General features: G+C 43.1%; 1 protein-coding gene across 3 annotated transcripts in view; it reads right to left on the bottom strand.

Moving 5' to 3' along the window:
• The window catches only part of LOC109881008 (mineralocorticoid receptor), a 102,528-nt gene that overhangs the window by 39,033 nt on the left and 38,151 nt on the right, over nucleotides 1–25,344 (bottom strand). For 2 of the 3 annotated variants that reach the window (XM_031828368.1, XM_031828370.1), the window contains exon 3: nucleotides 7,413–7,549. In XM_031828368.1, coding sequence (XP_031684228.1) covers nucleotides 7,413–7,549 — 137 coding nt within the window. The remainder of the gene's footprint in view (nucleotides 1–7,412; nucleotides 7,550–25,344) is intronic. The other variant, XM_031828369.1, reaches the window with a different exon arrangement.

Genomic DNA, 25,344 nt, shown 5'->3' on the forward strand with positions numbered 1-25,344 from the left:
GTACTATATCCACACTGGGATAGGGTAGGGATAAGGGAGGGGGTAGGAAAGGTACTATATCCACACTGGGATAGGGTAGGGATAAGGGAGGGCTTGGAAAGGTACTATATCCACACTGGGATAGGGTAGGGATAAGGGAGGGGGTAGTAAAGGTACTATATCCACACTGGGATAGGGTAGGGATAAGGGAGGGGGTAGTAGAGACTAGTTCAATATGTGAAGATGCTTGGCTTGGAAAGGTACTATATCCACACTGGGATAGGGTAGGGATAAGGGAGGGCTTGGAAAGGTACTATATCCACACTGGGATAGGGTAGGGATAAGGGAGGGGGTAGTAAAGGTACTATATCCACACTGGGATAGGGTAGGGATAAGGGAGGGCTTGGAATGGTACTATATCCACACTGGGATAGGGTAGGGATAAGGGAGGGGGTAGTAAAGGTACTATATCCACACTGGGATAGGGTAGGGATAAGGGAGGGCTTGGAAAGGTACTATATCCACACTGGGATAGGGTAGGGATATGGGAGGGGGTAGTAAAGGTACTATATCCACACTGGGATAGGGTAGGGATAAGGGAGGGCTTGGAAAGGTACTATATCCACACTGGGATAGGGTAGGGATAAGGGAGGGGGTAGTAAAGGTACTATATTCACACTGGGATAGGGTAGGGATAAGGGAGGGGGTAGTAAAGGTACTATATCCACACTGGGATAGGGTAGGGATAAGGGAGGTGGTAGTAAAGGTACTATATCCACACTGGGATAGGGTAGGGATAAGGGAGGGGGTAGTAAAGGTACTATATCCACACTGGGATAGGGTAGGGATAAGGGAGGGGGTAGGAAAGGTACTATATCCACACTGGGATAGGGTAGGGATAAGGGAGGGGGTAGGAAAGGTACTATATCCACACTGGGATAGGGTAGGGATAAGGGAGGGCTTGGAAAGGTACTATATCCACACTGGGATAAGGGAGGGGGTAGTAAAGGTACTATATCCACACTGGGATAGGGTAGGGATAAGGGAGGGCTTGGAAAGGTACTATATCCACACTGGGATAGGGTAGGGATAAGGGAGGGGGTAGTAAAGGTACTATATCCACACTGGGATAGGGTAGGGATAAGGGAGGGGGTAGTAGAGACTAGTTCAATATGTGAAGATCCTTGGCTTGGAAAGGTACTATATCCACACTGGGATAGGGTAGGGATAAGGGAGGGCTTGGAAAGGTAGAATATCCACACTGGGATAGGGTAGGGATAAGGGAGGGCTTGGAAAGGTACTATATCCACACTGGGATAGGGTAGGGATAAGGGAGGGCTTGGAAAGGTACTATATCCACACTGGGATAGGGTAGGGATAAGGGAGGGGGTAGTAAAGGTACTATATCCACACTGGGATAGGGTAGGGATAAGGGAGGGCTTGGAAAGGTACTATATCCACACTGGGATAGGGTAGGGATAAGGGAGGGGGTAGTAAAGGTACTATATCCACACTGGGATAGGGTAGGGATAAGGGAGGGCTTGGAAAGGTACTATATCCACACTGGGATAGGGTAGGGATATGGGAGGGGTAGTAAAGGTACTATATCCACACTGGGATAGGGTAGGGATAAGGGAGGGCTTGGAAAGGTACTATATCCACACTGGGATAGGGTAGGGATAAGGGAGGGGGTAGTAAAGGTACTATATCCACACTGGGATAGGGTAGGGATAAGGGAGGTGGTAGTAAAGGTACTATATCCACACTGGGATAGGGTAGGGATAAGGGAGGGGGTAGTAAAGGTACTATATCCACACTGGGATAGGGTAGGGATAAGGGAGGGGGTAGGAAAGGTACTATATCCACACTGGGATAGGGTAGGGATAAGGGAGGGGGTAGGAAAGGTACTATATCCACACTGGGATAGGGTAGGGATAAAGGAGGGGGTAGGAAAGGTACTATATCCACACTGGGATAGGGTAGGGATAAGGGAGGGCTTGGAAAGGTACTATATCCACACTGGGATAGGGTAGGGATAAGGGAGGGGGTAGGAAAGGTACTATATCCACACTGGGATAGGGTAGGGATAAGGGAGGGGGTAGGAAAGGTACTATATCCACACTGGGATAGGGTAGGGATAAGGGAGGGGGTAGGAAAGGTACTATATCCACACTGGGATAGGGTAGGGATAAGGTACTATATCCACACTGGGATAAGGTACTATATCCACACTGGGATAGGGTGGGGATAAGGTACTATATCCACACTGGGATAGGGTAGGGATAAGGTACTATATCCACACTGGGATAGGGTGGGGATAAGGCACTATACCCACATTGGGATATGGTAGGGATAAGGCACTATATCCACACGGGGATAGGGTAGGGATAAGGTACTATATCCACACCGGGGTAGGGTAGGGATAAGGTACTATACCCACACTGGGATAGGGTAGGGATAAGGTACTATACCCACACTGGGATAGGGTAGGGATAAGGTACTATATCCACACTGGGATATGGTATTGATAAGGTACTATATCCACACTGGGATAGGGTAGGGATAAGGTACTATATCCACACCGGGATAGGGTAGGGATAAGGTACTATATCCACACCGGGATAGGGTAGGGATAAGGTACTATATCCACACTGGGATAGGGTAGGGATAAGGTACTATATCCACACTGGGATGGGGTTGGGATAAGGTACTATATCCACACTGGGATAGGGTAGGGATAAGGTACTATATCCACACTGGGATAGGGCAGGGATAAGGTACTATACCCACCCTGGGATAGGGTAGGGATAAGGTACTATAACCACACCGGGATAGGGTAGGGATAAGGTACTATATCCACACTGGGATAGGGTAGGGATAAGGTACTATATCCACACTGGGATAGGGTAGGGATAAGGTACTATATCCACACTGGGATAGGGTGGGGATAAGGTACTATATCCACACTGGGATAGGGTGGGGATATGGTACTATATCCACACTGGGATAGGGTAGGGATAAGGCACTATATCCACACTGGGATAGGGTAGGGATAAGGTACTATACCCACACTGGGATAGGGTAGGGATAAGGTACTATATCCACACTGGGACAGGGTAGGGATAAGGTACTATATCCACACGGGGATAGGGCAGGGATAAGGTACTATATCCACACCGGGATAGGGTAGGGATAAGGTACTATAGCCACACCGGGATAGGGTAGGGATAAGGTACTATATCCACACTGGGATAGGGTAGGGATAAGGTACTATATCCACACTGGGATAGGGTAGGGATAAGGTACTATATCCACACTTTTCTAACCGCTTTTATATACATTGTCAATTCAAGTCACGTACAAAACCAATTTCCTACGTGAGGTAACAGAGACTACAGTAAGCCTGAAAAGTTAGTTTTGTAGGTACTGTATGCGGTGAAACAACGACCAACAAGGCTCAGAAATGAATGATAATTTGTCTACAACTTTATAGGAGATAATGATTCTACAGCAATACCTCTGGGTGTTATTCATAAGCCCCCGTAACCCTTTCCATTTAGCAACAGCTAAATAAATGATGCCTTGTGCTCAGCTACACAGAGAAGGCTATTTGTCATATCAGCTAAATGTATATAAAAAGACAAACGAACGAGTATTAAAATGCATACACCGTTGCGATGGAATATTTATTCATTGAAATGAGAGATCTTTAAGGGAACAGTTAGTGGGCGAACATTTCCGTAAAGGAATTAAACATCATCCGGTTTCAGTCTGGTGGGAGGCAGCATGGAGTGGAAATGGACAACTGTACAACTGAATGCATTCAAAGAGAGGTGTGGGTGGGGGGCTGCCTTAATTGACAACCACGTCATCAGTGCCTGGGGAACAGTGGGTTAACAGCCTTTCTCAGGGGCAGAACGACAGATTTTTGACCTTGTCAGCTTGGGGATTCGATCCAACAACCTTTCGGTTACTTGGCCCAAGTGGTGTATATACTGTATATGAGAAGTTCCATTGAGATCAGAGTGGTATACTGTTCAGCTGACCACAGTTTAAAGCTACACTTACCAAACCACCAAAAACTACCATTCACACAAACCCAGTCCATACCTAGTCTAACCCAAAATGATAACCTGAATTATAGATTATATTCCAGTTCCTTCCACTACTCACAGTGGTCCTTTGTACAGTATCACCTAATCCTATGGTTATTGCCAAAGCCACACAAAGAGATCTGAGACCAGCCTATAGACTACTCGACTTTGTCATTGAGAGGAAGTGGCCCCTCCCTGGTACACAGGATTTTACTGTGAGCTGACGATGAGTAAAGAATACTAACTAGCTGTGGGTTGTAAATGGGTCTGAGACTCTGAGTCTGTAACTGGGTCTAATGGGCGGAGGCAGTAGGAGGCCGTCGTGCCTGTGAGGCAGCTGGGGGGCGCCTTGACAGAAATGAAACATGGATTATTTCTCCCGTTGTATTGACGTTGTTCTGCAGTCTCCTCTCATAGCTCATTATCAGACTCACAGAGGCCAGGTTTTTCACATTGAGGAAGAGGAGGAGAGAGGATGAGGAGAAAGGGGGAGGAGGAGAACTAGAACGTCTCCTCACGTCCTACTTACACCTCTCCGGAGCTCGGTGCTGACACATCACTTTAGTTTTCTTTCTCTCGCTCTTGTTCCCTCTCTCTCGCTTACTTTCTCTTTCAGCTCCTCCTCTCTGCGTCTGTCTGTCTCCCCCTCTCGCTCTCTCTCTCTCTCTCATTATTTCTGTCTGCCTCATTCTCTCACTCCCCCTCCCTTCTATGTCTGTTTCTCTGCCCTCTGTCTCTCTTTTGCAATTCCCCTGTCTTTTTCTCCTACTCTCATTCTATACCCTACCTCTCTTTCCCTCCCCCGGTTCTTTCCCGCCCACCTCTATATTTCTTTCCCTCCCCCTCTACCTCTCATCCTCTCTCCCCCACCCTTCCCCTCATAGCAGCTATGCTGATGTCAGGTAAGGTATGCGCTAGCTGGGTTCACTGCACACATCACAAAGTACACATACTACAGTAAGAGAGAGAGTGATGGCCTACAATACCTGACAGTACCAGTTTAGATGTGACACAATCTTCTCCTTAAGTCATTTGAAGGAGTAGGATACTTGTCCGGACGCTTATGAGAAATCTCGCTACACCCTCTGACGAACCATTAAACAGGCAACGCTTCAATACAGGACTAAGATCGAATCCTACTACACCTCTCTGATGCTCATCAGATGTGGCAGGTCTTGCAAACTATCCCGGATTACAAAGAGAAACCCAGCCGCGAGTTGCCCGAGCCTACGAGCGAAATGACTTCTATGTTCGCTACGAGGCTAGCAACACTGAACCATGCATGAGAGCACCAGCTGTTCCGGATGGCTGTGTGATCATGCTCTCCGTAGTCTATGTGAGTAAGACCTTTAAACAGGTTAACATTCACAGACGGATTACCAGGACTCAGAGCATGCGCTGACCAGCTGGCAAGTGTCTTCCCTGATATTTTCAACCTCTCCCTGACCCAGTCTGTAATGCCTACATGTTTCAAGCAGACCACCATAGTCTCTGTGCCTAGATGGCCGAGGTAACCTGTCTAAATTACTATCACCCTGTAGCACTCACATCTGTAGCCATGAAATGCTGGTCATGGCTCACATCAACACCATCATCCCAAACCCCCTGGACCCACTCCAATTCTCATACATCCCCGACAGATCCACAGATGATGCAATCTCTATTGCACTCCATACTGCCCTTTCACACCTGGACAAAAGGAACACCTACGTGAGTATGCTGTTCATTGACTACAGGAAACAGAGGGCCGAGAATGCCCCCATTCACATCAACTACCCAGTATTCCTTGTATATTGTCTCGATATTTTATTGCTTCCTTTTACACTTTTTTTCTTATTTCCTTTTACATGTTTTATACATTTGTCTTCATTTTTAACTCTGCATTGTTAGGAAAGGGCTCGTAAGTAAGCATTTCACGGTAAAGTGTACACCTGTTGTTTTCGGCGCATGTGACATACAATTTGATTTGATCATTTGACATGGCTATCTAACACACGGAAAGAGGACATGTTTAGGGGCTAATTGAACAAGTAAACAAAGCAGCAGTTGTTCCACAGAAATCACAGCAGTTTCCCATGAGGCAAACAGTCTACAGATTCCAACTGTGTATCCCATTTGGAATTGAATGAGCCTAAAATAAGACTGAATAGGCTTGGGTGATAACACTCTTAACCAACCTCATGTGGCCAACTCTGCTGCCTGCTTTCTGGACAAACAGCTACACACACACACACACACACACACACACACACACACACACACACACACACAGATCTTCAGCTGTTAGATGTTAACTCTTCCCAGCCCTCCCGGGCACGCTCAGAGTGGAATGATATCATTTCTGATCCGATAACCCAGGAGACCTAATCCGGTTTCATAGGGATACATATATTGACTGTTTGTAAATAGCATCAAATGAAGACATAATTCAATAGGAGTTCCTCAGTTGACTGCTGAAAAAACACCTACCGACTGCCTTGTTTCTGCTTGCCTGCCTCCTCGGAGAGTGTGTGTGTGTATCCGTGCACGTATATGTGTGTGAGAGATTTAGTCCAGCGCCTCACGCTACACAGAAATGAAAAGCGCATTATGAGTTTTTGTTGCTTTTCCCCAGCTAAAACACAGCATAAAGGGCTGTTATGGGAGAAGTATGTAGTTTGTGAGGTTTTTATGACGTTTTCAGTCATCTTAGGCCACAAACTGTACATGCTGAGCAATTTAACCTTATTTGTTTCTGAATGAGTCATACATTTCTATTTAAAACTATAAATATTTCACAGGTAATTATCTAGAAGCTCCAAAAATGGAGTTATTCGTAAACACCAGTTTACGACTTCCTTTTAAACTTTACTGGTGTTTTTTTAGACTGACTGGTCTGGTGTCACCTCTCTCTGGGTGAGTATGTTTTGGGTTTGGGCTACTTTGTTGCTAGCTCAGCATTTTATCCTGAAGGTTATTCCTCTGAGACTATATGGAGACTGGTGTGAGTTAGCCTAGCGCCAGGGCGCTAACTTAACTTAGCACTGAGGTTTAAACCCGCTAATGGAGGGGTTGTGTTTCGCACACAACCAAAATGGCCGACAATTATCTTTAAAGGCCATATTCACATCTTCTGACCAGGGCATATTTCTGTCCCCAAACAACTGTACTACTATAGACAAAAAAGCAGATTATAAACAGAAGCTCTTTAAAATGCATTTCACACTTTCTTTAAGACTTTACTTTACAATGTGTCCCATTTGGAGTCTGAGGCCATAGAAGGGAGGGTTCCTCAGACTTCAACAGGAGGCACGCTAGTAAGCACCCAAACCCAGACCCAAACGGAAAGGCATATCATACTTTTCCTACCTTCTACGGCTCTCTTGAAGAAGACCTTGCAGCTGCCGCATGTAACAACCCCGTAGTGACATCCCGACGCCTCGTCCCCGCAAACCAGACACACTTTGGCTGTGGACGACGGGTGTCTCAGCGACGCGCTGAAACAAAAGCACAGAGACGACACAGTTTAGCCTTTAAAGAAACGGAGGCCTCTGAGATGCTGTGAAACATTCACATTTTTACTACGTAAACAGTACATTAGCCGCACAATGTGGCTAACCATGAGGATCCCTGCCAACTGACAGAAAAGAGACTTTGCACTTGTCAGATTTACTGCAGCGAGTTGGAAATGACGCTGACAGAAACACAGAGGAGACGTCTTTAGCAGGCTAAGAAATACAAAGGACAGACAAGAGCCTGTGAGGAGGTGTGTGTGTGTGTGTGTGTGTGTGTGTGTGTGTGTGTGTGTGTGTGTGTGTGTGTGTGTGTGTGTGTGTGTGTGTGTGTGTGTGTGTGTGTGTGTGTGTGTGTGTGTGTGTGTGTGTGTGTGCGTGCGTGCGTGCGTGCGTGCGTGCGTGCGTGCGTGCGTATTCGTGCAAAATAACAGCAAGACTGTGGAGTTGATTTGGCCCAGATGACAGAGTACAGGTTAAAGTCAGAAACTGTTAGCAGATGTTACATTAGGCTGACCTAACAATATCTCCCCTTCAACTACCTATTGCTGATGTCTAAGGTCAACATTGAAACAACTGTTTCCTAAATAATGGATTCTAAGATATGAAGGCTATAGGTCTGACCTACGCCGTTGTCCCCGTGTGGAGAGATATGTCAAACCAATGTAGATAGACTATCAGCCAAGTTGATAATGGGACAGCTCCCACTATGGACTGACCTGGCTGCAGAGTTCACATCCTGTCATGTCACTGAGTCTTGCGCCATAGTTAATGATTCTCCAGGTGCTAATCGGGCGAGGACTTAACTTGTTATTGATGACACAGATAGGTCGAAAACTTAGTCACGCACGCACACACACACACACACACACACACACACACACACACACACACACACACACACACACACACAGGTATATAGGTGGCTCGCTTAGTCACTGGGCTCAGGGCATTGTAGGTCACTTATGTATGCATTGATGTGATGACACATCACACAAGTTTGCTCAATCATGTTGTTCTCCATTTCTATGTTGTGAGTCATGCTATAGCTTACGGGGTCATTATGGCTTACGGGGACATTTTCTAATAATATGCCAGACGAGTTCACCTATGCCTTAGGTCAACTTAACCAGAGCGTACTGGGGTTATGCAAGAAATACTGAGTGAAGACTCAATATTGTACTGTGTAGCCAGTGTGATTGGTCAATTGGCCTGCAAGGTCAAAATGAGTCTTTGATAAGATATGGCTATGCTGTTACGGTAGATAAGTTCAAATCTATACTGTAAGTTACACGCACCATAAAATACATCTCTCTGAGCACTGAGAGAGAGGAAGGGAAGGAGAGAAGTATACATTTTGCCCAAACATTTAAAAACGGACCAGGCCTGGGTGCTCCATATAGTTTTGCTGAATCAGCAGAGATCAGATTAAATCGCTGGGTGAAACCTGACATAGTTTTCGGGGCAGGAACTCGACAGCGGCACAGTGATGTCCTGTGGAAAGGTTTGAAAGTGACCCTTTCAAATGATGCACATGGCATCAGCCTAAATTGCGGGAGTAAACTCTGGAGCAGTCGTGAATACACTGTGTACAGTGGGTAACATATTGAAGGCTTGTTTCTCAGGGCGGGACATTCATTAATGTCAGTTATTAATGTCTACTCCAGATACTGAGTCAGCCGTAACCAAAAGAGGATGTAGATGAGAGACGTAGAAACCAGACAGAGCACAGCTTTGTTATTGACAAGAAGCCTTATTATTCCCGGGGCATTTGAAGTGTTTAATGTAAGTTACATGTGGAGTAAATGTTGTACATGGTAAATATATATGTTTAGTCTATAATACACATTTTTGCTGATTTACACAAAAATAACCTTTGCACACAAATAAACACACATGCATAGAAACACACACACACCCTACCCCCCACCGAAACAACAAAAACAAGGAGATAGGTACAAAAACAGGACACATCGTATCAAGACATTAAAAACGACCTCCCTCCAGCCCCCCTCCTTCCATCTAATTACCTCTCTCATCTCAATCAATAACACACAAGGTGATTGTCTGGTTAGCATTCTACCGACATCCTTCATCAAACGAGCTGTCTTCTCTCACAGACGCACACACACACACACACTCAGGCACACACACTGGCTCCAACACACACACTTCCTGCCAGGGCTTGCTGGAGGGGGTAAACCAACAGCGGCAAGCAGATACAATCAGGAGCGCTGATCTAATTCAACCTTGACCATCTACACACACATTCAATTTCTTAGCGCGCTTAGAGGAGTCTCTATCGAGGTGTGTGTGTGTGTGTGTGTGTGTGTGTGGATCTGGCACAGGGCCTGTGTGTGTGTGTATATGGGTGTGTATGTGTGGGTGGTTCTATTCATGATCAGCCTGCTAAGCAGACCTCATTTCCCACAAACCCAGTCATCTTTCCCACACCAAAATGCATTGACTGGACTCTGTAATATCAGCAAAACGATGCAGAGATGCGTGGTGAATACAGGGCCAGTAAGCCAGTTGCCTTGCCACGTCACAATAAACTCATCCACCCACCCCACGCCCCCGCCCCTGCCTCGCTGCCGGCCGGTCCCCGACAAGGTGACTTCCCCTCCCTGGGAGGAGTTATGTAGGTCATCCCAACTCCTGCTTATGAAACAAGCAGACAGACAGCGGGCCAAGGCTGGCTGCAGTGACTGTGCACACACACACAGCTCCAACAGAACTGTAGTATAGTGAAGGAAGACAACACCCAGCCCAGTCAGGATAGAGAACTGACATAGGCTACATACAGACATGGATACATATGAAATGGCACCCTATTCCCTATGGGCTATCTCTGCATACCTGTTTCTGGAATGTTTTTTACATGAACCTACCAACAACAAACATTCTGGAATATAATACTTGTTAGTTGGTATATCTTTATTTCAATAGCATATTTATACAGTACTGTTAAACCTTTTTTCAGCTGGTACCCAGAATTTCTGTGGACCTTATTTTTCCCCAATATTTTCTTGTGACCCGGTAAAATCGGTAAATTTGTTGCATTTTTAACTCTTATCAAAATGAAAAGAAACCAATAAATACATTTGCGCAATAAAATTGTATTTTTCAAATGAGCTTTCTCAAAAACATTTGTATATTTTCCCATTCAACAATCTGTACTCAATTTGTTCTAAACATTTTGGCGACCCCAACTTTGCATGGCACTGCTCTATGGAGAAACAGAGACAGTTGTCTATTTGTATGAAGAGCTCTAATGTACTTTCACCAGAATCAGCGTAACCACAGCTCTCCCCAGTAATGTCTGTTTATTGCAATGAGCTCAACCTCTTTTAATACTACAGCCAGATATTAGTGTCATCCTTCCATCTGTTCCTGACTAAAACCGTGCCAACACCCAAATGTGCTTTATAAGGCTGCAGCAACAAACTAACACTAATAATCAGTCATTTTATATGTTTCGCCGAGTACGAGTTGATGAACAGAATCACTTCCTTGGTCTGTGGATATTCGGGTGTTGCTGGTGTTGTTTTGAACATTAAGTATGCTATCAACCCTTGCAGTTAGCATAAGTATATGACGCAACATTCAACCAGCACTGCGATGAATCAGAATCACAATGTCAATATCTACCAATTTTTCAGTTCAACTCTTTATACATGGAGTATACCAAACATTAGGGACACCTTCCTAATATTGAGTTTCATCACCCCCCCCCCCCCTTTCCCCCCCGGAGCAGCTTCAATTCATTGGGCATGGACTCTACAAGGTGTCGTAAGCGTTCCACAGGGTTGCTGGCCCATGTTGACAACATTGCTTGTGTCAACTTGGCTGAATGTCCTTTGGGTGGTGGACCATTCTTGATACACACGGGGAACTGTTGAGCATGAAAAACCCAGCAGTGTTGCCATTCTTGACACAAACTGGTGCACCTGGCACCTACTACCATGCCCCATTCATAGGCACTTAAATATTTTGTGTTACCCATTCACCCTCTGAATGGCACACATACACAATCCATGTCTCAATTGTCTCAAAGCTTAAAAATTATTCTTTAAACTGTCTCCTCCCCTTCATCTACACTGGTTGAAGTGGATTTAACAAGTGACATCAATAAGGGATCATAGCTTTCACCTGGTCAGAATATGTCATGAAAAGAGCTGGTGTCCTTAACGTTTTGTATACTCAGTGTATATGACTTACTTCGTTTATAATGAATTCATCCTAAATGATATAACTACTTTTAAAGGGTTAGTTCGGGATTTCCCCAGAGTTAGATGAAATCGTGGATACCATTTTTGTCTCTGCATCCAGTATGAAGGAAGTTAGAGGTGGTTTTGCGAACCATTAGCATAATGACTCTAAGTCTAGCTAGCATGCTAGCTGTTCCAATAGGCGACTCCCTAAAAAAAAACACCACTTCATTGCCAAAATCCTGAACTATCCCTTTAAGAGCCCAATGTTCTACCACCACCAGACACATGCAAAAGCAGGTGATATATCTAGCCTCAAGATACATGTCTAAAAAGGAGCTCTTATTCTTTTCACTCTTGACCCCAGTCTCTTTTACATTAGACATGTACCATTGGAGACTAACTCAAGGGGACTTCCAATGCTACCAGAAGATCAAAGCCCCCCCAGTCCTTTTTAAATATATTTCTATACAAAAAGTCCCAGGGAAGAATTTTCATTGTTTGTAGTCTACCTTTAATCTTCAAACAATAACACAGGCGATACAATAGCAGTTTATTTCATTGCACAAATCTCTAGTCAGAATAAGTTGAGCAAACAACCTTTATTTCTCGCCCTGCCTCGCTCCATATGAATCCGTAAAATATCTATGGGATTGATTTCCCCCAGCAATATCTCACTAGAGACTCTATTTTGTCTCAGGGGACTAAATGATAATGGGAAAACTAGATAAGGCCGGAGATGTGATTGTGGGTGTGAAGCCAGAAAAGAGCCACTCACTGACTGTGCGGCGAATGCGTTATTGGGCACAGCAGGACAGATGTTGGAGCTCAAACTAGACACCAGGCTAATTTGGATGTCACACTGGGATAACACTGAGAATACTCAGAATGCTTCAAATATCTGGACACTTTCTCAGCTGTGTAAGGAATGCTTGGTCAGAATGAGTTAAGTTAGTGAAGATGGGTGATTTAGCTATAGTTAATGGTGGTGGTATTAGGGGGAAAGGCAGGGATGCAGCCTCATAGAAGGATACTATTGGAGATTGTTTATCTCTATGGATGATAAACAGCCTATTGGATATCCTACAATAATTGTCTGTCGATACAGATTTGTTTTTTTCCATATGTATTTGATTTATTCACTACAAATCTGTCTTTAGTGTGTCAGTTGCCTCTGTATTTTGCCCGGCTAGAGAGAGAAAGAGTTGGTTTGTTTTTAGCTCAAGACTGTCAGTTAGCCTCCAAGACCAGAACACAGGTCAGGAAAGGAGAGTGCCCTTGGGGTCAGATGAACGCTGAAATGAGGTTGGATGTCGGAATGGTTACCGTGGAAACTGAACAGAAAATAACAAGGTATCTGCCGTCATTGACAAAGTAATGGGAGGCAGTCTCAGAAGGTTACTCGTGTAAACGCATTACGTGGGTGATGTTAGATGTCATCGCTGTGACCATGAAGGCAGAACCCATGTGAGGGAATCAAACCCGTTGACCCCGATAAGTACATTAACATTACATATCACGTAAACAACCTGGATAACCTCACAAGGGCCCTGTTGGATAGAAGACAACGATGTCATCAGGCATGTACTATACTGCTCTCTTTCTATCTCTCTGTCTGTCACCCACATCTGAACTATACACAGAGTGGACGTAAAGGATGGGGGTCATGGAAGTGTGTGTGTGTGTGTGTGTGTGTGTGTGTGTGTGTGTGTGTGTGTGTGTGTGTGTGTGTGTGTGTGTGTGAGAGTGTGAGTGTGTGTGTGTATATTTCAAATTTTAATGTCATGAGCAAGTACAGTGAAATGCCTTTCTTGCAAACTCCAAACCCAACAAAGCAGTAATCAATATCAATGTAGCACTAAAAACAACATAAGGTAGAACAAAAACACACGAGAAATAAGAAGAAGAAATAAGAAACTACATGCAGAGTCAGTTCCAATACCATATTTACAATGTGCAGGGATAGTGGAGTGATAGAGATACAGTAGATATGTATATGGGTAAGGTGACTAGGCGCGCGTGTGTGTGTGTAGGCTTACCTTGGGTACATAGACAGCGATATAGTCACTGACTAATTCCACTTAGCTATACTGTATTACAGGGGTCAGACAAGAGCCATAGCCTCACTGAACCCACAGTCTTGAAAGAGAAGTACCCTTGACTTGTGCAAACAATAGCGCTACAGTACAGTGACCCGCTATGGTCTAGAGTACACTATTTATATAATCCACACCTCGAAATGTAGAAAAAGATTATGTAAAACAAACAGAGAGAGGGATAGAGAACGGATAAAACGAGTTATGTAACTTGTAGTCAGACAGCCTAAACATTAGGACACCCACTCACCACCTCCCAACGAGACACAGAGGTCTATTGAGGTGGAATTAGAGACTGTTGTTAGGGAGCTACTTTACTTCAGCCTCTGTGAAGGTGACCCTAGCATAAGGCCTGTTTGGAGAGTACCTGAGCACACAGAAATGTAATATGTGTATCCCTACGCCAGACTTCTGTTACAGTCATACTATGGTTACAGTACTGTACACTGGCCACTGTGGTTGCACGGGTGGTAAACGGTTAACTGTGGCCAAAGCTTGTTTCTACAGTGGGGCAAAAAAGTTGACCTCTGTCATTGCCAACAAAGGGTATATAACAAAGTATTGAGATAAACTTTTGTTATTGACCAAATACTTATTTTCCACCATAATTTGCAAATAAATTCATAAAAAATCCTACATTGTGGTTTTCTGGATTTTTTTTTCAAATTTTGTCTGTCATAGTTGAAGTGTACCTATGATGAAAATTACAGGCCTCTCTCATCTTTTTAAGTGGGAGAACTTGCACAATTGGTGGCTGACTAAATACTTTTTTGCCCCACTGTATGTGTTCTGATGCTTCTAGCCTTGAGTTGCATTTTTGACAACATATCTGGAGTTTTTCACTTTTGAATGTGTATAGATTAAGGCAGGCCCCCCACACCTCTCTGATTCAGAGGGGTTGGGATAAATGCAGAAGACACATTTCAGTTGACTACATTCAGTTGGACAACTGACTAGGTACCACCCTTTTCCTTTCCTTTCTTTTGTATTGCTTACTGGGTATTGTCCAATGAATTCTGCAACCACTCCCTCTTCAAATCATGGCCTTTGATGGACTGTCATTTCTCTTTGCTTAATTGAGCTGTCTTTGACCAAATAGGGCTTTTTCTATATCCCACCCCTACCTTGTCACAACACAACTGATTGGCTCAAATGCATTAAGAAGGAAAGCAATTCCACAAATTAACATTTAAGAAGGAACACCTGTTCATTGAAAGACATTCCAATCTAAAATATAAATATTTGTTTAACACTTTTTTGGTTACTACATGATTCCATTTGTGTTATTTCATAGTTCTGATGTCTTCACTATTATTCTACAATGTAGAAAATAGTAAAAAAATAAATAAAAACCCTTGAATGAGTAGGTGTTCTAAAACTTTTGACCGGTAGTGTACAAAGTGGGGCATATCTGGGATTCTGGGTATTTCATCCCCCCCAAAATTTCTTGCAACAGAACATGAATTGACTGTCCGATTGTATCTGGGCTGTGATTGCATTCCTTACTGTATCTTATCTGTGTTTGTGCTGTCTGCTCACCGCATAAACGGTCCCTGACCCTCCTGATAACAACAACAGATCTACATTCTCTCTCTCTGGAGAGGAGGAGGAGGAAACATTTTAGACTAGGCATGCAGAATTCTGCTAAACTATCCTCTGTGTACAACGTAAAACACCAAATAATGCATGCAGAGCAGAATTAGGCCGATGCCCGCTAATTATCAAAATCCAGAAAAGAGACGTTAAATTCCACTACCACCTAAAAGGAAGCAATTCCCAAACCTTCCATAACAAAGCCATCACCTAAGGAGAAATAAACCTGGAGGAGAGCCCCCTAAGCAAGTTGGTCCTGGGGCTCTGTTCACAAACAGACCCCACAGAGCCCCAGGACAGCAACACAATTAGACCCAACCAAATCATGAGAAAACAAAAAGATAATTACTTGACGCATTGAAAATAATTTACCAATAAAACTGAGCAAAGTAGAATGCTATTTGGCCCTAAACAGAGAATACACAGTGGCAGAATACCTAATCACTGTAACTGACCCAAAATGAAGGAAATCTTTGACTATGTACAGACTCAGTGAGCATAGCCTTGCTATTGAGAAAGGCTGCCGAAGGCAGACCTGGCTCTCAAGAGAAGACAGGCTATGTGCACACTGCCCACACAATGAGGTGGAAACTGAGATGCACTTCCTAACCTCCTGCCAAATGTATGACCATATTAGAGACATATTTCCCTCAGATTACACAGACCCACAAAGAATTTGAAAACAAATCCAATTTTGATAAACTTCCATATATATTGGATGAAATACCACAGTGTGTCATCACAGCAGCAAGATTTGTGACGTGTTGCCACAAAAAAGGGCAACCAGCGAAGAACAAACACCATTGTAAATACAACCTATATTTATGTTTATTTATTTTCCCTTTCGTACTTTAACAATTTGCACATCATTACAACACTGTATAGATACATAATATGACATTTAAAATGTCTTTATTCTTTTGGAACTTTTGTAAGTGTAATGTTTACTGTAAAAAATGTTTTTGTTTATTTCACTTTTGTTTATCTATTTCACTTGCTTTGGCAATGTAAACATACATTTCCCATGCCAATAAATTATAAGGGCTCCCTCTGTACTGTAGGTGAAAGATTCATGCGATCTATGTACATACATACTGTACATTATATCTCAACTCACCCCCGCCCTAATTGCTAGCAAAACAGCCCAACCAGATTCACAGGTCTAACTGCACCTCGCCTAGTGTATCTCCTGACATATAGCTGAGAATAGCCCGTTTTATGGCAAGTTAAAGGGATACTTCAGGATGTTGGCAACGAGGCCCTTTATCTAATTCCCCAGATGTGGATACCCTTTTTATGTCTCTGTGTCCATAGCGTTAACGTAATGAATGCAAGTCTATGGGTATGCTAGTAAGCTAGTATTTCACAACACAGTATCCCATTCCCGACCGAGAACTTTGACCTTTACCTTAAATAACCTAGAATACCAGCTGAAAGGTTAGTAGAGACATAGAGCTGACCTGGTATAACCCTCCTTTAAGCTAGAACCTTGACATCTAGTGATTAAAACTAAGCCTGAGGACAAAGTAATCCATTATGCAACTTAAATTTAGCCTCCATCACTCACTGTCACACCTATAGGCCTTGGTCAAATGTAGTGCACTATATATGGTATAATATGGGGTGCCATTACAGATGCAGCACTGACTGTAACTAATTGCCTGAGATAATGAAACCATCTAAGAATGTTCGTGTGAATCTCCACGGCGATGTGAGTGACAGGCTGTTATTATCTCAGTGGGAAGGAACTAACTCCTGGCTGGAAACTCCCATAATTCCCGGTTGTCAACATCAGAGAGTCTAGAGAGACAGAAGTAGTAATAAAATCCATAGGCCTCAGTCATGTGATACGGCTTTGAATGAGCTGCTGTCTAGCCTGGCGCACAAACTATGTCTCTGTACTAAACCCGTAGAAAAAAAGGTGCCAAGTGGAATAATATAGTGTTCTTTGGTTTGTCTCATTATAGGAACCCTTTTTGGTGCCAGGTAGAACCCTTTGCAGAGGGGTTTTCATAGAACCACCTGTAAATGGTTCTACTATTTTACCGGTGACTACCTCATTTTTACATGAGGTGATTACCTCATGAAGCTGGTTGAGAGAGAATGCCAAGAGTGTGCAAAGCTGTCATCAAGGCAAAGGGCTACTTTGAAGAATCTCAAATTTAAAATATATTTTGATTTTCAGTGGTGTAAAGTACTTAAAAAAAAATACTTTAAAGTACTACTTAAGAAGTTTTTGGGGGGGTATCTGTAATTTACTTTACTATTTATATTTTGGGCTACTTTTACTTCACTACATTCCTAAATAAAATAATGTATTTTTTACTCTGTACATTTTCCCTGACACCCAAAAGTACTTGTTACATTTTGACAGGAAAATGGTTCAATTCACACACTTGTCAAGAGAACATCCCAGGTCATCCATACTGCCTCTGATCTGGCGAGCTCACTAAACACACATGTTTCGTTTGTAAATTAGGTCTAAGTGTGCCCCTGGCTATACGTACGTTTTAAAAAATTTACAATTTAAATGTTGCTGTCTAGTTTGCATAATATAAGGACTTAGAATACTTTCCTTTTACATTTGATACTTAAGTACATTTAAAACCAAATACTTTTAGACTTTTACACAAGTAGTATTTTACTTTTATTTGAGTCATTTTCTATTAAGGTATCTTTTCTTTTACTCAAGTATGACTTTTGAGTAGTTTTCCATCACTGTTGATTTGTAGAACACTTACAACAATTTGAACTTTTAATCACCTGCTACCTGCATTCAGAATAACTGCCAGGATAGGCAAGACTGAGTAATGAGACTCCCTAAATCATCTAAACTGGAACAACCATCTCAGTAATGTGTGCAATAAGTCCAACTACTAATAGATTAGATTTTTAGGTAGAACCTTTTTCCAAATAGGGTTCATCAGATTAAAATGGTTCTTGGTAGACATCTTTGCTGTTGTTTTGCAACTGAATTATCTACTAGGCCGATAATGAGTAATGACTGATTCCAGTTGTGCCAGCTCTGTATCTGACCAGAGAAAACCTCTTGATCAACAGTCCAAGGATGCATCCCAAATTGCACCATTACCCAATTCCCTACATTGCACTACTTTTGACCAAAGCTCTATGGGCCCTGCCGTTTGGGACGCAGACCCAAGTCTGAACCACTTTGATCTGGAGCTGAGACAATATCTGTATTGACTCGAAGAATCAAGGCCTCACAAGTCCAGTACAGCTCTCTGATCAGTTAATGAACCTCATTGTTTCTGTTTTTAGTTGCAAACTTCCAGGAACGTTGTGCTGGAAGCAGCCAGAAAATTCCCAGTAATAGGCCTACACAGTCGGCAACCAGCTGGCAAGACGACTTGTTGAGAAATAAACTTACTGGGCATAGGATTGATTTCCAGGCCATGGGAAATTGTGAGATACCCCAAACAAGAAGCCTGGTCATATACACAATGAGCTTTAAGAACAGAACAGAACATGAAATAAACACCACCACGCAATGACTTTGATCGTATTTCACCCCCTCAAAATAAAACCTGTACAATAGCAAGGAAAACAAGCGAACGAGTTGGCGTTAGGCGTTAAATCTAATCAAACTGAAGAAAAGGCCATGTTTTCAGCACCTTTGGGGTAACCCGGCACACTATTTACACTAATCTAGTTTAGTGGCGTAGCCCATAGACATAAACAGAACCTGCTGCGTCAAAGCTGCACTGCTAAATCCTGTTTCTCTAAGGCAACAAATCCTCTGCTTTCGGTGACACAGTTGAACTTGTGACCCTTGCCACCCTTAGCGTTTAACCCCCCCCCCCCCCGCCCTAACACGGTTCTCTACAGCTCCAATACCAGGCCTTGTCTGTTCGGCCCTACAGGCCAAGCCAGGGTATGGACCAAAACACAGTCAGTTTAGAGTAGCTATGACAAACAGGAATAGCAAATCTCTAAAGTGCAAGATTATCTTGTGAGGATCAGGCCCTAGCCCTGACCTGAGCCATGCACCTCGACCCAGGCTAACAGCTCTCTCTCTCTCTCTCCCTCCTCCCTCTCTATTGTACTTTGCAGCAACAGTTATTTCACACTTTTACCCATGCTTTGTGTCGCATCACAGAGTACAGTAGTATTGGGCCAGTAAGATGGATTGTGCACAAGTAGGGAGAAAGTGTAGAGACTCAAGTGTGTGGAGGTCATGACCTGAGCATGCATAAATGTAAAGAGTAGAACTCTAAAAGTGCAGCTAAAAACAGATGTTGATCTAGGGCATGCAAGTAAACTATGCACCATTATTTATTTAACCTTTATTTAACTGGGCAAGTCAGTTAAGGACAAATTCTTATTTATAATGACGGCCTACCCTCGACAACGCTGAGCCGATTGTGCGCCGCCCCATGAGACTCCCAATCACAGCTGGTTGTGATACAGCTTGGAATCAAACCAGGGTCTGTAGTGACACCTCTAGCACTGAGATGCAGTGCCTTAGACCGCTGCACCACTTGGGAGTCCCCTAAAGAAATGATGTAATATACGGCGTGTCCCATTCGTTCCACTGCTTCATGCCGTAGTCACGTGACTACAGTAAACCCAGCAGCCAGCCTCCCTTATGAATTCCATCTGTACAATGACCCCTAACCTCCTCTTGAGCTTTGAAGATTGCATCTAGACTGTGTTTACACTACAGCACAATAAACAATGAGCAAGCCAAACTCAGGCCCAGACTGCTCCTCCTCCTGCTTGTGAGACAGCCAACTTGACCAATCGTAGTATCTTAATGAGTTAAATGTGAGAGTATGAGAGTCCCTGCAGTTCAATATAAACATTATAGCTACAGTAGCCAGATGTCTGCAAACAAGTGAAAATCACTCAGCATTGATACAAAGAGAAACACAGTGTTTCCCCTATATTCATTTAACTTGAACAACTAAACCAGATATACAGTATGTAGAAAAGATAATGGCGCTATTACGAGATCATCTTTGAGAACTAACAACCACAAATTAAAACTACACATTCAGGGAGAATGTAAAATTCAAAAAATGTCATGGCATGGGGCCCCCATTGTTATTATGTTTGGGTTTTCGCTCAGCCCCATGGAAAAATGTGTAGATTCAAGGAAATTAGCTTTAAAACTGTTTTTTTTCTCTCTCATCCCCATGATAGAAACGAGCCTTAAGGAGGAGGCCGCGCCCATTGACCCCCATTGTGCATTAGTACGTTAATGGTTAAAACACATAGTCAAGCTTGGCATAACATTGTAATCTGCAGAAACGTATTCAAAGAATGACCTTCATCGTAACATGAGGATATTTATAAAAAAAAGTCTGTGGGTGTTAGCTGGGCACAAAAAGCAGTAATGTAGGTAGGCAATCAATCAATCAATCAATCAAATGTATTTATAAAGCCCTTTTTACATCAGCAGATGTCACAAAGTGCTTATACAGAAACCCAGCCTAAAACCCCAAAGAGCAAGCAATGCAGATGGAGAAGCTCGGCTACACTAGCAGTGACGTGTTGCCAGCAACCATAGACGTTAGCATAGCTGTCACATGCAATATCCATCACCAACCACCAGTCAGTGAATTCTAAATAAAAGATTGAATAGGTTTTGGAAGGAGACTGGTTGAGAGATGTCTTATGCAATGGGGATATAGCTTACTTCTAATGTACTGTACTATGTACACGATATACAGTACATATATACATATATACTGTACTCCTACAGTATAGTACTATGCTTCAAAATATTGAGTGTGTGGGTGTAGGTCTGTAGCCTAATTCTCTAACCTACTGTATATACATCAGAGGAGGCTGGTGGGAGGACCTGTAGGAGGACAAACTCATTGTAATGGCTGGACCACATGTTTAACTCTTTTCCATTCCATTCCTGTCATTACAATGAGCATGTCCTCCTATAGCTCCTCCCACCAGCCTCCAGTGATATACAGTACATCAATATATATTCAGTGTCCCCTCCTAGACTACAGTATAGCTGCCAAGCTAGCAGATCTGCCAGTAGGGTTTATTGTATGTACAGTTACAGATGTAGGATCTTAATGTTACCATTCTTTTATTGCTGAGACTTTTCCTTAAAATAAAATGATTCTGAAGTTTGTAATTTCCACTTTGAAATGATTTGCTCTAATGAAAAATGTATCAACGCCTACAAAACAATCCCATTAATTATAATCCACATAATTATTCACATTTCCTGTTGCTGCAGGATTATTTTCCTACTGTAGCAAACTGGCTCAAATTAAGAGCCTACATCTGTAAGGGTTGAGCATCTCAGTAAAGTCACAGAGTATGAAACCGCAACCACAAGAAACTACAAGGCAGGCAGGCACTGCACAGGACTGCTTGCCAGCCAAGGCCCTCGTTAGCTGGCACACTGCCAGGTGGTTAGCACTAGACCAGCACATTCTGCATAAGACTGGGAGTGCTAGCTAGACTGCCTAGCACTGTTGAATCTTTCCAGTCAGGCTTTATGTAGTATTTGACGACGTCTGAATTCTAAAATGGCACCCTATTCCCTACATAGTGCACAACTTTTGACCAAGGCCCTTGGCACTACATAGGAAATAGGATGCTGTTTTGGATATCTTGACATGCTGAGCTATGGAATAGCTGCATTCTGGAGCCCAACAAGAAGCCCTATCCACAGACACTTATTCCCTCATCTAGGACCAGGCAAAACTCTGTAAGCTGCTTACAGCCGTCACAACAAGGTGTCATGTGAGGCCAACCTCCACTTCAATACATGCAACTTAGCAGACGCTTTTATCCCAAGCAGTTCAACAGTAGGCCTACAGAGTGCATACATTTAAGTATTATGCATGTGATCCCTGCACGAATTGATGCTTTGATGCATTGTTTACTGTGTTAAAAAAATCACCCAAATATACATTTAGCTTATGCAGTTATCACAACTTTAGCATATTTAAAATCATGTCCAACTTCAGGTAAACTATGTCTATGTCTTGGGGTGGTAGGTAGCCTAGTGGTTAGAGTGTTGGACTAGTAACTGGAAAGTTGCAAGATCAAATCACTGAGCTGAGAAGGTCAAAATCTGTCATTCTGCCCCTGAACAAGGCAGTTAACCCACTGTTCCTAGGCTGTCATTGAAAATAAGAATTTGTTCTTAACTGACTTGCCTAGTAAAATAAAAAAACGTATAGAGAGCATTGGGCAATGGCAAAATGCATCCCCCTGCAAAGGGAGGGACTCTTTCAAGTATAGACAGAGTGGCAAACAAATTGCATGTATTATGTTCATTTTCAAGAATGCACAAATTACCATTTGACTATGAAGAATAAACTGTATCTGTAGCAATCTCACAATGTATTTCTAAGATGATTCTGAGTTTGTACTTTGTCTCCACGTCCACTGATTTCTAAAATGGACTAGTCCGGGCACAACTATCCCTCAGAGTTTTCTGACAGGTAAGCTGGGTTGAATATTACAACACATCAACTGACTGGGTGTAATGACAGGTATGAATACGCAAAAATATATAGTTTTAAAAGGTTTTATTGTTTTAGCTAGCTCACCAGGATAACATTAAGCTAGCTGCTTGCTAGCTAGATAGCTGGACCACCAACTGAGATGTAGGTTTCTGCGGGCATTTTGGGTAAATGTAGTTATAGACTACTATGCTATTGGCTACTGTACCTGTACCTGTCCTTGCCTGAACCTGTACCTTTTCTTTAGGCCTGTACCATATACCATAAGACCTGATGATGCATGAAACTCTCCTGTCTCCCATCAAATGTGCAGGTCTTTTATAAATGAGAAACATAGCTATATGATACCTCTATATAATAACTTTGTTATGTTCATTGTACAACTCTGTGTTTGTTGGGAGAGAATAGTGTGTGACGACGTCTTCACTCTCATCATATTTTGCAGTGAAAACCCCTACAAGCCTAACACCTGACCTGACCTGACCTAACCTGCACAGCTTCTGTAATTACATGAACAACGTCCAATCAGCCATATGAGGCTGGTAGAGTACAGTATAAGGGAGGTCACATCTATGATACTCAAGTGTAACATAATACTCTCTAATCCTGGTTCAACTGAGGATAATGGATGTAGTTGTAGAATGCCCAGCCCCCCCCCACCCACCCCAATACAATTATTTTTGTAACTTTTTTTATTTTATTTTTACACCTGAGTCAATAAAATAAAACAAGGCTTTCGGTGTTTCCTCTACATGCATTTAGCAGAGGCGAACCTATATCGTGGCCGCCACTGCCCAAAGCATCGTTTTTTTTTCTTTTTTCTGAAAGGTCAACTTTGAGATTCTGACCCACCACAGTAGTACAAAGGGTCCTACACAGACGTGCTACAAAATGTTAAGGACCAAGAGCATTAGGACCACACACATACACAAAACCACACACGTACCTGGTTCTGCTAAAGCTAAATGTGTCCTTGCCCGATGACCTTTATCGAATTTGTGCACGTCAGCGGATTACTGGCACATATGGCCATTGGACGAACAATGCCACACCTGTTCTAGGACGCGCTGCAATCACATCCCAGTGAAAAACAAAACCATAATGAAGAAAAACCTCAAACAGACAATAATAGACTATCCAGGGAATGTAATGCATTTGATGACGCTTTTTCCACAATCCCAGCAGTGCTATATGTTGTTTAAAATCCTCAAACTCAGATGATATCACAGGTGGCTGGTGGCATCGTAATTGGGAAGGACAGGGTCATAGTAATGGCTCAAATGGAATGGTATTAAACACATGAAAACCATAAGTTCGCTACCATTCCATCCACTCCGTTCCAGCCGTTATTATGAGCCGTCCTCCCCTCAGCAGCCTCCTGTGGATGATATCAATGTTCTTGTGAAACGTCTGATTCTAATCAGAACAATAATAATGCGGTCAGTCAGTCGCATGAGAAGAAGAAGCTGTGTCACATTAAAGTTGTAAGATGCTTTCTCCTTTAAACCAGTTCTACACACAATTTGGACTGTGTTATTCAAAAATACAAAGAGAAAGGTCACGGCTGGTTGTGCAACAAGGAGCATTGAAGACAGAGAAACCGTAATGGGAGGGAGACTATTCAAATGCACAGAGAGTCGATTTGGACTGTAACCGTGTGGAATACAGTGATTCACCATCAATGTCTCTGAATCGACTGTGATCCCAGTTCCAATCACACAGTGGGTTCAGCACCCCAAACCAGGCACTGCCAGGCAGTTATGCCCGGCTGTGTTGACATGAGAGAGAGAGAGAGACATGTTACAACACTGTATATAGACATAATATGACATTTGAAATGTCTTTATTCTTTTGGAACTTTTGTGAGTGTAATGTTTACTGTTCATTCACTTTTGTTTATTATCTATTTCACTTGCTTTGGCAATGTAGACATGTGTTTAGAGAGAGAGAGAACCATGTGCAGTTAGCCAGTCAGAGATGCTTCAAAGATCAGGATGCTTTCTAAGAACAGCCTCCCTGCCCTCTACTCCCCCCCTCCTCTCTCCCTGCTGTCCTTCCACACAGACAACCGTTCGTCGGGAGGGCAAAGCCCTAAAACTAAAAACCAGCCGGCCGTTCAAGACAAGAGGTTAGAAATAACATCAATCACAGTAACCTTGGCTCAGGTGAGAGAGAGCTACCTCAGAAATGGCCCCGGACCCATCTACTGATGTATATTTAATAAGGTGAAGAATATTTGCAGTGGCGCGAGAAGCTGTGCCCTTTCAGCCGGGCGCCAATGTCACCTTGGACCTTGGATGTCAGCAGGCAGGCGGTACAGTACAGTTGAGAGGGGGAGGGAGAGAGAGCGAGAGCACTTCTCTATGGGATTTACATGTTCATTTGGGGGCTGGAGAGATGGCCATCACCAAGGTGAA

Source organism: Oncorhynchus kisutch, linkage group LG7 (assembly GCF_002021735.2).
Source record: "Oncorhynchus kisutch isolate 150728-3 linkage group LG7, Okis_V2, whole genome shotgun sequence".
Classification (NCBI taxonomy): Eukaryota; Metazoa; Chordata; class Actinopteri; order Salmoniformes; family Salmonidae; genus Oncorhynchus; species Oncorhynchus kisutch.